General features: G+C 56.2%; 2 protein-coding genes across 3 annotated transcripts in view; one reads left to right on the top strand and one right to left on the bottom strand.

Annotated features, from left to right (window-relative positions):
* Window positions 1-14,200, bottom strand: part of Pacsin1 (protein kinase C and casein kinase substrate in neurons 1) — a 45,817-nt gene that overhangs the window by 13,353 nt on the left and 18,264 nt on the right. Inside the window, exon 1 of one of the 2 annotated variants that reach the window (XM_021630063.2) lies at window positions 3,003-3,200. The exons of the other annotated variant lie outside the window; for it this stretch is intronic. The gene's annotated coding sequence lies outside the window, so the exon portion shown is untranslated. Of the gene's footprint in view, window positions 1-3,002; window positions 3,201-14,200 lie in introns of those variants that run through there. 2 annotated transcript variants of the gene reach the window in all.
* On the top strand, window positions 545-5,881 carry LOC132648409 (uncharacterized). Its single transcript, XM_060369984.1, has 8 exons — window positions 545-580; window positions 1,769-1,835; window positions 2,089-2,245; window positions 2,303-2,376; window positions 2,432-2,664; window positions 2,791-2,928; window positions 3,278-3,527; window positions 5,051-5,881. Exons 1-8 carry the CDS (start codon window positions 545-547, stop codon window positions 5,176-5,178), a joined length of 1,083 nt encoding a protein of 360 aa, XP_060225967.1. The 3' UTR covers window positions 5,179-5,881.

The following is a 14,200-nucleotide window of genomic DNA, read 5'->3' as shown; positions in this document are numbered from 1 at the left end:
ACCCCCGGAGCTCCTTCTGAGCTGTTGGGTCTCATGCAGGACCTCCCGGGGCTGGCTTCCTCTCGCCTTCTCTCTGGGTCTAGAAGTTGGGCTGGCCAGGTACAATGACACGCACCTGTTATCCCAGCACCCGGGAAGTGCAGGAGAGTGAGGAGCTGGAAGTTGTCCTCCACAGACAGCTAGTTTACAGCAGCCTGAGCTGCAGAAGACCTGCCTTCTGCAGAAGACCACCAACAAAAATCAAACAAACACACACTGAACACCTGACCTTCATTGCGTCTGCCTGAAGCTCCCCACGGGGCTTCTCTCAGAAATGATAAATTCACAGACACTGGCCCCCAAAGGAGGCCAAGTCCACCCTCACCTGTGCTTTGGGGCATCAGGGAGAGCCTGGGCCCAGCGGTCACTGCCAGCAGCTCGGTGAACCAGCGGAAGGGGCTAGCGGATCATCCGAGGGCAGCCTCCGGCCTGTTCTTACACCCCTCCAGAGCATCACCTCCAAACACAGCCCCGCCCGCCCTCCCACCCTGGCCAAGGAGCCAGCATGTCCAGCCCCACAGATCAACACAGCTTCCCCTGGGTGAGAGGTTGTGGGCATCCATGACCACCTGGAGGAGTGCCAGGGCTGCTGGCTATGTGGGCATGGGTAACGCCCCTGCTAGGGACACAGTGGGTCCCCCACCCCCACGGTATAAAATCCAGGTGACAGAAAGAAGGGAGGATGGGCTCTCTTTGCTGGCAAGATGGGGTGTGGTGAGGGCTCTCCCCACTTTCTAGCCTCTCAAGGGGAGTCATATCGCCTTCCCTACTGGGCCCCAGGTCAGGACACTGTCCCCACTGCCCCACCATAGAGACCAGATCCCGGAGCCTCTGCCAAAGCTCAAAGCTCACCAGCCCCCAGGCAGGGACGCTGGCCCTGTGTGTGCAGGTGCCTTGGCTCTCAGGACGGAAGGCAGGCTGCAGCAGGGAACTCTCAGCCTGCAGGGATGAGATCCTAAAGGCGATGGACAGACGAGAAGCCAGAACACGAGTGAATGACATAGGCTGTGACAAGAACCGTGAAGACAGGTGGCACAGAAAAGGACAGGGGACCACAGCTGGCACCAGGAACAGCAAGACTCGATGCAGGAAGGCCAGAGGAGGCCATTCTGAGGTAACATTTGAAGAAAGAGCCCAGGGAGGTAAGGAAGAGAGCTCTGAGGAGTGCTCAACCAGAGGGCCAGCCAGTGCAAAGGCCCGAAGATAGACTCATGGCTTCTATGGGCTATGCCCTCGCAGCGGATTAAGAAGTGGGCAGGAAGGGTGGGGCCGGGAGGAGGCCGCCAGCGATGCCAGGCCTTCAGGAGACCTGAATTGCTTTTCATTTCCAAGGCTCACCAAGAAGCCCTATGGTGGGACAAGGAGACCAGAGCCTTGTAGCTCATGGCTAGAGGCAGGGCACCTGGGAGAGGGGGTCACAGGAAGGGTGAGAAGGTGGGTATGGAAATACTGTGACTCCAGAGCCAGGAAGACGGCCAGTGGTTGGGATACTGCGGAGAGGAGTGGAGGGGTGACTCTGGAATTGGGGTCTGGGAAGCTGACATGGAGCTGTTTTGGGGAGCCCAGGCCCCTCTCAGCCCTAGGCTTTTGGGTGCCAGGGCCTCCCTTGGGCTCTCTCTCATGTGAAAGAAGTTCCTGGGGGAACTGGGGTCTCAGCCTCGTTTCCAAGCAGGTGGTTTGGCTGCAGTCAGCTGGTGATGAGTAACAACCCCAGGGGACCCCCTTCCAGAGTCTGGTGGCCGCGGAGCGTAGGCCATACATCAGGCAGAAACTGAACTTTGCCAAGAACAGGGGGGGTGAGGATGGGGCAGACAGGGCAGGAAGGGGGAAGGAGAGGTCAGGCTGGGGGCCAAGCTGACTGCCCTGAGGCCGGTGGGCCTGGCTGCAGAGGGCAGGGCAAACCAGCTCAAGGCTTCAGTGAGGGGGGGCCTGAGGATGCAGTTCAGAGAGGGTGATGCGCACCCCCCTGCCAGCCCCTCTCACGTCCACGGCCCTGAGAAGGCGAGAATCTGCACCCATGCTCCCAGACTGTGTACTTGACCTCTGCAGAAACCAGCACAGCGGGCGCCCACCCTGCGGCGCGTCCTCCGACCTCTGAGCCCACCCTGCTGCGCGTCCTCCGACCTCTGAGCGCCCGGGGGAAGGAGGGAGGCCCACACTGCCAGCAGGACCAAGCAAAGACCTCAGCCGACACGGGGACACAGAAGTAGAGCCTAGCCCACTCTCGGGTACCCTACTCCGGCCCCCTGAACGGGGTTTCCAGGCTACCCCTGCGCAGCGCCTCCCAGTGCTCCATTCTGCTCTGCCCCCTCCTCCAGAGCGCCGGCGGCGGCGGCGGTGGCGGCGGCGCGCGGCTTCTCCGCAGTGTCCCTGCTCCCCCAGTAGCAGTGAGCAGGTCCCCAGGAGCACCGCTGCAGAGGGACAGGGAGGGGGAGGAAGGCCACAGCATACCCGCCCCAACATGGAAATCCCTGGCTGGCTGGGGGTTGGGACCGGAGCCCCCATGAGAGTCGCAGGGTCATCCCACTGGCAAAAGGAGCACGGAGGGGAAAGGACTGCGCTGATGCGCTGACTCAGTCCAGACCACCCAGAAGTCCCCCCAGAGGGTCTGGTGTCAGATGGCAGGTTTGTGACAAATGACCAGCGACTAGGAGACCCCTGGGGGGGGGACAAGCGCATTTCCCTCCACGCCTGGCCCCTCCCTGTCTGGCACAGACCTGCCACCCTTCCCCTTGATCCCGCTGCCCCCAGGGATTGTGGCAGCGCTCTAAAGTCACGTCTGTGGTGCTGACCGGGAAGGAGGTGCGGAGGAAGAGAGACAAGACCACGGACAGCAGACGGTCCCGAGAGCAGGTCCCTGGGCCCCCGGGCCTCTCGGACCAGCACCAGGTGCGAGCAGCAGGAAGGCCGGGGCGCGGGGTCCCCACTCTCCACGCAGACTTATCCAGACCCCCATCGCCTACCTGAGCCCGGCTGAGCACCAAACTGGGGGCAGGTGGGCACTCAGTGTCCCCGCTGGGCCAGGCCAGGGCCGGAGGGGCTGGCTGGCCACCTGCTCCGTGGTAGCGGGCGGGGCGGGGGGGGGACCCTGGCGTCAGGCTCGGGGCTCCGTCCTCGGGGTCCCCTCCGGCGCGCTCTGGCTCGGGAGGCGACAGCGCCCGAACTGCAGGAGCCAGCTCCCCGCCCCCACGCGCCGGCCTCCCCCCTCCCAACCCTCCCGACCCGCCTCCTTCCCCAGCCACCCACCGCCCGCTGCTCGTTTCTATGGCAACCGGGCAATGCTGCGCACAGACGTCCTCCCCGGGTGGACGGCAGGGGACGCCCTCTTTCTGCACCGCGGCGCGGTGACCCAGGCGCACGCGCACCTCGCGTCTTTCCGCGGCCAGCACCGGTTGGCCGGGTCCTGTCCGTCAGCCTCCCTGCAGGATGCGCACTACCCCAGCTCTGGCTTTCACGCCTCATCTCGCGCTGCTTCTCAAGACCTTCTGGTAAGCTCAATCGTTAGGGCTCGGCGACCAGACCCCCACACCCAAGATCTGCCAGGCTGACTGTGAAATAGCCACGCGCAATCTCGTAGCACGGGAGTGCACATCCATTACCCAGATTCCTGTGTTTGCACCTGAGTCTCCCTGCGTTGTGCCGGCTAGCCTGCGCCTCACCGTGCAGGCTCACAGAGGTCCTCCTGCCTCTGCCTCCAGAGCGCTGGGTGCCGGAGAGCCACCACGCTGCCTTTCAGAAAATAAGGATAATTGGCCGGCTGCCGTGGCGCACGCCCTTGATCCCAGCACTCAGGCAGCAGAGGCAGGCGGATCTCTGTGATTTCAAGGCCAGCCTGGTCTACAGAGCAAGCTCCAGGACAGTAAGGGCTACACAGAGAAACCCTGTCTCAAAAACAAACAAACAAACAAAGGCAGTCTTTCAATGCAGGGGTGTGGAGAGGCCAGCTGACAACCCCCGGCTTCTTTCCTCAGAACCTTTAAGACAAGGGGGGTCCTCCTCCTACCAGGAAGCTCACCAGCTGAGCTGAACTGTCTGGCCGTGTGGAGCTCTGGGGTTCTCTTGTCTACACCTCTCCAGTGTTGGGATTATAGACACGTACCACTGTTTCTCTGGTTCTTAGGTGGGTCCTGGGGACTTGAACTCAGGTCCTCAAGCTTTTGAGGCAAGTATTTTACTGACTGAGCCATCTCCACAGCTCCCAGATTTTAGTTTTTTTGAAAATTTATTTTATTTAGGTCTGTTCCTACAGAGACTGAGGAACTGGTTCCCCCAGAACTGGAGGTATCCTCAGATATGGGTGCTGGGATTTGAACTCAGGTCCTCTGGAAGAGCAATATGTGCTCTCTCGACCTCTGAGCTACTTCAATGTGTGTGTGTGTGTGTGTGTGGCTGGCCTTGAACTCCTGATCTCTCTGCCTCTACACCCTGAGGACTCCATTTTATAGACTGGATCTGGGCCTCAGAGTCGTAGATGCTCCCCAGCTGGCTTGTTGGTGCCCAGGTCTCTGATGCCAAGTCTGATGCCCTTAAAGCAACGCTGCGCCCACCTGACCCGTGCACCCATGTGTGTTGGTACACACTCACAACACGCATGTACAAACTCTAGTACGTGAATTTGCATGCATGCATTTCCGCAAGGCTGTGTGCCCACTCGCCTGTGCGCACGAGGCACACGAGGCACACGTACAGCATGAGCATCCCTCATCGGGAAGACCCCTGCACACGTGTGCACACCGATCCAGAACCCGCAACGTGAGGGGGCGCTCTGTGTCGCAGCACAGTGCCCTACCCTAGACCTGTGCCATCACCTCAGGGCTCAGCTGTGCTGCCTAGGGAGGCCCGGGGGCAGGGCCAGCCCCCCACCCTCCCCCCCGAAACTCCGCACTATGACTGACGCTACCTGGAGATAGCCTTCCTTGGCCCTGGGCCCCTCCCGCCCCCACTGCTGGCCGGTCCCGGTTCTTGGAGTTACGACAGGACAAACAACCACCTCCATCTTCTGAATTCCAAGCTCCACGCAGCCCCGTGACACACCCAGGAGGAGCGGTGGCAGGAGACGGACGAGGACAGGAGACAGACAGAGGACAGGAGACGGACAGAGGACAGAAGACGGACAGAGGACAGGAGACCAGGGTATAAGGCTGAATCCAGTCACCGGGACCCTTCCTCTGCTGCCCACGGCCTTGTACTCTGCAGCTGAGAGCACTGGCCGCTGGCACACTAAGGACAGAGGGGACCGAGCTGGAGCACAGACCTCCCACTGCGGGGACACGGGAATGTGCCGCTGCTTACGGCTCAAGACTCTTTCCTTCCCCCATATGCGTCCCCACCCCCACCCCACCTCCTTGTCCTTGACCTCCCTGGTGACCCGTTAGGCAGAGCCTCCTACGCCGTGTAGGCGCGGTCTACCGCGCGCACGCGCCTGTGCCTGCAGCTGCTCCCAGCACACACTCAGAGGCAGAGGCACTCTCGGTTCCTGGTTCCTCCCATGGTCGGTGGGTCCCCAGTCTCCTCTGCTGAAATTCCTGTCGAAGCCCTGATTCGTGGCACAAGCTCCTGAAATCCCCGGCACTTCTCCCCATAGAGGGAGAATAAAACAGAAGCCAAAATCTGCTTTGATAAACAAACAAACAGAAAGTCTGGTTTTTTATTTGTTTGGTTGTTGTTTTTTTCTGATTGCGGTACTGGGCACTGACCCAGGGCCTCACACATAGACACTAATGCTCTAACACTAGGCAGATCCCCAGCCCTCTTTGTTTGAAAAAAAAAAATCTCCTTGTTGGGCTAGAAAGAACTTGGGTTAAGAGCACTGGCTGCTCTTGCAGAGGACCTGAGTTCAGGTCTTAGCACCCATATGGCAGCTCATGACTGACTTTAACTCCAGTTCCAATTCTATCACGCTCTTCTGGGCTCCAAGGGCACTGGGCATGCACGTGATGCAGGCATTCAAGCAGGCAAAACATTCATTAAACAAAAACCAATCTAAAATTCCACAGAGGCGGAAATACAAACAACCCAATTCGGATTCACACGTGTCCCTTAACTAGCAGGCCAGATACCCTGCTCTATGACCAGCGCTTGACTGTTTCAAGGGAGAGTCGAGTGTTCCAAGATGACAAGACTGACATTAAAACATGAGCTGGGTGGTGGATGATCAGAATGGAGGTCAGAGGGAAAAGGCAATTTCAAAAGGAACGACACGGGATCAATAGAACTAAGAGTCTGACCTTATGATGACTATTCTAAAGACAATGAAGTTATTTATCCAGGATATTGAGTATGTATGTATGTATGTATGTATGTATGATGGCCAGGTGTGGTGGCATATGCCTTTCATCCCATGACTAAGTGGGCAGAGCCAGGCAGATCTCCATGAGTTCAAGACCAGTGTGATCTACATAGTGAGCTCCAGAACACCAATGCTATAGAGTGAGACCCTGCCTCAAAACAAACAAACAGAGCTGGAGAGGTGGCTCAGAGGTTAAGAGCACTGGCTGCTCTTCCTGAGGACCTGAGTTCAATTCCCAGCAACCACACGGTGGCTCACAACCATCTATAATGAGATCTGGCGCCCTCCCCTGGTGAGTAGGCAGAACACTGTGCTGTATACATAATAAATAAATCTTTAAAAGACAAACAAAAAAACCCAAAAGCTTTTTGACATTTTAAAAATGTTTTACAACTATTTCTTTTTATTTATATGTATGAGTGCTGCTAAGCCATCTCTCCAGCCCCACATTTATTTTTCTGAGTGTGTGTGTGTGTGTGTGTGTGTGCGTGTGTGTGCGCACACACGTGTGCCCACGCTCACCACGCTATGGTGGGCTTCTGTCAGTTCAAAGGACAGGCGATAGCTCTCTCCTTCCACTGTCTGGGTTCGGCCTCATCCCGTAGCCCAGGCTGGCCATGACCTCTCCATCCTGAGGGCTGGGATCACAGCTGTGCACCACCAGGCCCTGATTCTCAATAACGATGAGAGCCTCGTCTACACTCATCACACGAATCCCTGTCAACCAGTAGACTGCCGCCGGCCAAACCAAGCCAGCCACAGACTGCAGGGAGTACCACAACACTGGAGATGTTGGCACAAGTCCCCCACGCGCTAGAGGGCCCAGCGGCCTGCCAGCCACAAGGCCACAGTGCCCAGGAGGAAGCAGGCTCTGAGAATAAGCTATTTTCCCAAGTGGCACTCAAGGAAGCACAGGAAAGGGCCTCTGCCCATCAATCTTTATGACCTTTGTGACATTCTGAAAGACTTGACTGGAAAATGTGGCAATGGCCACTCAGAGTCGGTAAGGCTCAGAGCCAACTTCAGTCCTCACCCTCTGCAGATCAAAGGCAAAACAGTCACTGCACCCAAGGCATCAGCCAAGTGGTGGGCACAGGGGACATCGAGACTTACAAGATGTCAGTCATCTGCAGTTCTAGGGGATAGAGGTGCCCAGTGTTCCAGGGAGAGGGCCACAGCGGAAGGGGGAGGGGAGGGGGAGAGCTTGGGTTCCCAGGGCTGTAGCAGAACCCCTCCACCTTGTCCCATACCACAGGGACCCTGTAGGGGGAACAGACCCCTCTGTCTCCTTCTCTCTCTCCATGGAGAGCGTTCTCCCCCAGGTGCCCCTATGTTGGCCTGACCTGGCCCATCTGCTGCTGGGGAGGCCCCAGTCACCCCACGCACAGCCTTCTGCTCCCCCACGTGCAGCCCCCGTCCTCCCGGGACTGACTTACGGCCCTTGTTCCCACCCTTCATCGGCTCGGACAAGAACAGCGTCATGCCAAAGCACACAGCTGCCCTCATGCCCTCCCCAGAGACACCCACCTCCATCACCCCTGCTGTTTCTTCTTGCCCAGCCCCCCAAACACTCGCTGCTGTGCCCCCACCCTGGCACAGTTAACCACGCGTTCCCCAGCACCAGGGCCAATGCAATCAGGGCTCATTAGCTGCTGCTTTGCATATCATTTGCATAAAGCTCTCGTGACTGTCAAAATGCCAAAAAAGCCGCCTCAATCCCCGGAGCAGCTCTGCAGAAATAAAACAGAGGAGGGTCTGTATCAAAGGCTGACCTCGTGGGCACTGGGAAATGAGCAGATGGATGCATGCACGTCAGAGCCCCTCAGGAGGGAGGGGGCGCTGGACTCCCCAGCAGCCCTGAGGTGCAGGGCTGTGTAGGTAGGGAGAGTGAGCCTCAGAGCAGGTAAGGCTGCTCAGAACCTGGGGCCAAGGCTGGGGATGGACGTCAGTGGGAGAGCAGGGACCTAAACAGGCATGAGGCTGTGGATATGGATTATATACAGAGAGACAGAGACAGACACAAAGAGAGGCAGAGACAGACAGGCAGAGAACAGTCATAATCCGCATTACCCATCAAGCCATGTAGAATTTGTCTCACCTCAGACTCTGTGTTTCATGAGAGCCTGGGACCCTAGGCCTGAGACCCACCATGGACAAACAGCTGGAAGACGCAGCTGGCCCCAGCGCTGAGCGTGTCTGGATAAATCCCACGCTAGAGTCTTGAGTATGCTCAGTGCATACTTCCTGAACACCTACTATGTGCAGTGCTAACCTGGGGTCGGGGACACACCCCCAGACACCACCCGTAAGATGGAGGACGTTTCATGCCACAAGGGGAGCCTTGCAGTAAATAGCAGAATCCCAAGCGCTCGTCTGTGTTATCAGGAAAAATGATGTTGGCTAAAGGGCAGAGTGTGAGGCCAGTTTGGGGCCTGCTGTGCTGGTGTGCCGGGATGGGCCCAGGCCTTGTGGGCGAGGGAACACCCTTCCATGGAGCTGCACCCAGGCTGCAGCCTCTCTCTGGAGAGGTGGCATTTGAACAGACCTAAATAAAGGGAGAGAGGGAGGTGTGTGATGGTTTGTGGGAAGGGTGTTTCTGGCGACTGTCCTGATGGGGGAGGGACCCCGAACTGGTGAATGGATGGAGGGATTCGTGTAGGGTGCCGGTGGGCGGGTGACTGGATGGCTGGGTAGGATGAGGGACGGGCAGATGGGCCAGGTGTGGGGTGTGCACTGGTGAGGCACAGCACTGGTGAGGCAGGGGCAGGCGAGTTCCAAGCCAGCCTGGCCTACGTGCTGAGTTCCCAGCCAGGCGGTGTCCGTAGTGAGACTGATGGGTGAACAGGTGTTTGGATGGACAGCTGCTGCACAGGGAGTGGATGGCGGCCGGGGGCAGGAAGAATTACCCAGAGGGCTGTGCAACAGAGAGGAAGGCAAGGCTTCGCCTTGGAACCTTGTCAGCCATGCTGAACGCACAAATTTATTCCAAGGATGGAAGGAGCCCCTTTCTGTTAGTTCACTGCAAGGATTCAACGGCAAATTAAAAGTGAGAGAGGAGGGAAAGGGCAGTGAGGTTGGAGACAGCATCCAGTAACACCAGGAAACCAGGACGAGGGCTGAGGTGCCACCGCGTCCCAGGGAAAACCTGACAGGGGCCTGCGCAGAAGACGCTGTGGGCCCCAGACATTCCCGAGAGAACACATTCAGGGGACTTGAGGTGGCTTCTCAGTGAAGGACAGGGCGTGAGTGCCTGCCAGCAGACCGGCCTCAGGAGAGAGGCCGAAGGAGGCTCCTGGAACCCGAAGGAACAGGAGAGGCTTCTGGGAACACCAGGCAGGAGAGCAAGGTGGAGAGCAAAAATGTTGGGCACCACCACAGGACAGGCTCCACTTGTCTGGAATTTTCTCCATTTCCAGGCAGAGTAGCAATTATCTCGCCGTGACCGTGCTGTCTATGCATTTCCACCGTATGGGAGAGGCATTTAAATCAGCATAAAAGGCTTCAGACGGTGGGCAGGCTTTCTGTAATTTGCCTCAAAGAGTAAAATGACACCAGGATGATGAGCAGATAAATATTAAAATACACATTTAAGTTGGGTGTGGTGGAGCACACCTTTAGCCTCATGGTGGGGCTCGGGGTTGGGGGGGAGACAGAGGTAGAAGCTCTGTGAGTTCAAGGCCATCTTGGTCTACATACAGTGCGACCCTGTCTCAAACAACTCAATCCCCCAGTTTCACTAATTAACAACAGCTGCGGCCACCAACTGGACGTTCCTGTACCAGGAAGCCACAGGGACAGCAGCACTAAAACCTGCCACCAAAGCCACCCAGCGCAGCGCTCACCAGCATGCAGGAAGTGCTGGCTTTCATCGCCAGTACCCCATAAAACAGGTAGTGCCTAGGAGGCAGAGGCAGGAGGATCTACGAGTTCAAGGCCAGCCTGCTCTACAGCACAAGCTCCAGGACAGCCAGGGCTACACAGAGAAACCCTGTTCTGAAAACAAAACAGATGCTGGGGAGCTGCTCAGCCATTAAAGGCTAAGGCTCCCAACCAAAGGACAAAGAGAAGAAAAGGAAGGGAGGAGGAGGGGAGGAGAGGAAGAGAGAGGAGGAGAGGAGAGGAAGGGGAGAGGGGAGAGGAGAGGGAGTGAAAGGGTGAAAGGAAGTGAGGGAGGGAAGGGAAGGAAAGAGGGGAGAGAGGGGAAGGGAAAGGGAGGAAGGAAGGGAGGGAAAGGAGGAAGGTAGGGGAGAGAGAGGGACAGTGGGGAGAGGGAGGGAGAGGGGGAGAGGAAGGGAGGATGGGAGGGAGGGAAGGAGGAGAAGACCAGGAAGGAAAGGAGGGGAGACAGGGGGAGGGAGGGAGGGAGAAGAGGAGAGGGGAGGGGAGAGGAGGGAAGGAGGAAGAGAGGGGAGGGAAGAGGGAAGAAAGTGCAGATGCCTGCCTCAGGAGCCCAGGGCACAGTCCTGCAGGTCACACTCTCCTCCTCTGCTGTGACAGGACAACAAGCTCGACCCCCACCCGTGTAAACTCACACTTCAGGGTGCAGTGGCAGAGCCTCCACAGTCATGTGCTATCTTTAGAGATGACAGTCCAGTGTCTGATAAAACAGCACCAGGAGCTCAGCCTTCCCGGGGGAGGAGACAACCAGGAGCTGTGCCCTCGTGCCCACGGGCCTCACGCCGACACCCACTCTGAGCTCGGCAAGTCCCACGTCTATTTCTGCAGGGGACAGTCTGGACGGACAGTGGCAACATCAAGCTCAAGTGGGGGAGTAAATGCCAGTGCCCCACAGAGCTCCCTCCTCTGCCTTCCTGACCAGGGTCTCCACTGCATGTTGGGGAGGGCGCCGGTGTGGCTCAGTGGTATGTGTGTGCTCAGTATGTGTGAGGGAGGCCTGGTTTCTATCCCCAATGCATACATGTGCTCGAGCTCGTGCGCGCACACATACATGCACACACACACACACACACACACACACACACAATGGAGGGGAGAACAGAGAGCATACACAGAGATTGGTCTCCAGCAAGGCTTCCAGACTCAGCACCCCCTGACATAGGGGACTTTCCTGGGCACTATGGGATCCAAGCATCATTCCTGACCTCACTCTACCAGGTCATGTTAAACCCCCAGACATGTTAAAAACATGCAGGCATTGCCAAGTATGCCCTGGGAGCAACCGCCCCAGACTGAGGGGCACCAGATGAGCCAGGCCTGGACAGAGCTCTTCAGCAGAGTGGGTACAGGCCACTGTGGTGGCTCAGGCCTGTCATCCTAGCTTGGGAGGCTGAGGCAGGGGGAGGGCTAGTTCAAGGTCTGCCTGGGCTAAGAAGAGATCAAGGCCAACCTGGGTTAACTCAGTGAGACCCTGCTTCTTTCACTGGGCACAGCGTCTTCACTGTCACACCCAGGCGGCGGCTCAGAATTCCCGTCTTTGTCAGGGCGTGGTAACCCTCCACCGTAGAAGCACACCGCGTTTGCTCATCTGCTCATCCGCCAACGAACTCCCTGTAGCCGCCGAGAACGCCGGCCAGAGCCCAGGACCAGAGTGTGTCCTTTTAAAAGATTCTCTGAGGTACTTAAAGTCTTCAGTACCCAGGAGACCTAAAAACAGAGACTAAGCTCCTGGGTCGCTTGGAGAACCAGCCCGCTGGCTATGCGGTTGTCCAGTCCTGTGCGAGGGAGAGCAGGGTCCCAGTTTCCCCACACCCTCTCCAGCAATGACCGCTTTCTATTCTTGGGCTAAGGGCCGTTACCAGTGAGTATCAGGTGGCAGCTTTTGTGGACCTGATTTGCATTTCGCTGGCGATGACTGACGCTGGACACTGTTTCGCGGACCATCTGCATGTCTTCGTGGGAGAAATGTCTATTCAAGGCTTTTTCCTGCTTGATTTTGGCTTTTGGTTGCGCAGAGCTGGAGATGGAAGCCAGGGCCCTGCAACCACCCAGCTACAATGCTTGCTTATTGTTTTCATTTTTATTTTTTCTGAGATAGGGTCTCTATGTATAGACCAGGATGGACTTGAACTCAAAGATCCACCTGCATCTGTCTCCTAAGTGCTGGGGGTAAAGGTGCATACCACCATGTCCTGCTAATTTTTAAACATTTTTATCTATCCATCTATCTATCCATCTATCTATCCATCCATCTATCTATCTATCTATCTATCTACCTACCTACCTATCTATCCATCCATCTATTTTCGTTTTCCAAGACAGAGTTTCTCTGTATAATAGCCCTGGCTGTCCTGGACTTACTTTTAATTTACTTATTTATTATGTATACAGCATTCTGCCTGCATGTACACCTGCACACCAGAAGAGGGCGCCAGATCTCACTGTAGATGGTTATGAGCCACCATGTGGTTGCTGGGAATTGAACTCAGGACCTTTGGAAGACAGCCAATGTTCTTAAGCTCTGAGCCATCTCTCCAGCCCTGGACTTACTTTTTGTAGACCAGGCTGGCCCAGACCTCACAGAGATCCTCCTGCCCCTGAGAGCTGGCATTAAAGTTGGAAGCCCCCACGGCCCCTGCCTTGGCTACATTCCTGCTTTTCAATTGTTGCATTAGGTAAGGTCCTTACACCTGGGCCCTGGGCTTGCATCTGTCATGACACACAGCTAAGGCAGGAGAATGAAAAATTGAAGGTCATCCCTGACAGCTGAGTGAGTGCGCCCCAGCACAAGTGTGGGGGTCAGGAGGCCACTTCTCTCCTTCTGCCACGTGAATCCCTGGAGCAAAGTCTTCAGGTGTGCCAAGCAAGCCCCTTAACCTGCTGGGCTATCTGCGGCCCCAGCTTCATGTCTGCTTTTATTTTATAGATCTACTTTTTTATTATCTTATTATAAAGGATTATTTTTTTATTTCTATGAATTTTGCCCACATGCACGGGTGGATGTGCCCCACATCCAGTGCCTGCGGAGGCCAGAAGGGGGTGTCAGATCCCCTGGAACTGGAGTTATAGATAGCTGTAGTTGATGTACAAGTGCTGGGAATTGAACCCGGGTCCTCTGGAAAAGCAACCAGTGCTCTTAACCACTGAGCGTCTCTCCAGACCCTAGGTTTATTTTCATTTTATGTGGTGTGAGCACCCTGACTGTACGTATGTCTGTGCACCACACTCAATCCTGGTGCCTTTGGAACTGGAGCTTAGGATGCCTGTGAGCCGACATGTGTGATTTAATCCAGGGCCTCTGCGGGAGCAACCGGTGTCCTTAGCAGCTGAGTCAACTCTCGAGCCCCCATTCTTACCTTTAAAGTTCATATCTGTGGGCTGGAGAGATGGCTCAGAGGTTAAGAACAGTAGCTGCTCTTCCAGAGGTCCTGAGTTCAATTCCCAGCAACCACATGGTGGCTCATAACCATCTATAATGAGATCTGCTGCCCTCTTCCGGCCTGCAGTATACATAATAAATAAACCTTTTTTTAAAAAAGTCTGTGAGTTTGATCATTAACACAGCTGTGGAGGAGACTTTCTAGTTCTTTCTCTGACCTAACATTTCCCAAACCATTTGCTAACTTATTTATTATTACTTTGGTGATAATTGTGCTGGGGAGACTGATCAAGCTTAGCTCCTCGGACATGCCTCGTGAGCTCCTTGTCACTGTGCTTTGTCCCCAGGACACGCCTCCTCCTTATATACATCTAAACAGTCGCCGCAAGAGTCGAGGGAGGAGACGTGAGTCATTCACACATTAGTATAATTAAGTCTACTCAGCTAGCTGCCCCCATAATGCCTAGCTGAGATCCCGCTCCCTTAGTGGGGAGGGGAGGGAGAAATTAGAAACAGTGACAAGGAAAGAAAAATGAGTGAGAAGAGAGATGGTCCACACAGGAGCGAGAGGTGAAGGGCCTGGGGAGGCACGGAGG

Source organism: Meriones unguiculatus, chromosome 16 (assembly GCF_030254825.1).
Source record: "Meriones unguiculatus strain TT.TT164.6M chromosome 16, Bangor_MerUng_6.1, whole genome shotgun sequence".
Lineage (NCBI taxonomy): Eukaryota > Metazoa > Chordata > Mammalia > Rodentia > Muridae > Meriones > Meriones unguiculatus.
Note: the sequence above shows the minus strand (reverse complement) of the source record. Positions and strands in the feature narration are given on the sequence as shown.

Bases quoted from the DNA above. Each gene is read 5' to 3' on its own strand.
- LOC132648409 (XM_060369984.1), top strand. From the start codon at position 545: ATGTCCAGCCCCACAGATCAACACAGCTTCCCCTGG. The intron at 1,836-2,088 runs GTGAGGATGGGG...TGACCTCTGCAG, and splicing joins CTTTGCCAAGAACAGGGGGG to AAACCAGCACAGCGGGCGCC. The intron at 2,246-2,302 runs GTAGAGCCTAGC...CGGGGTTTCCAG, and splicing joins GCCGACACGGGGACACAGAA to GCTACCCCTGCGCAGCGCCT.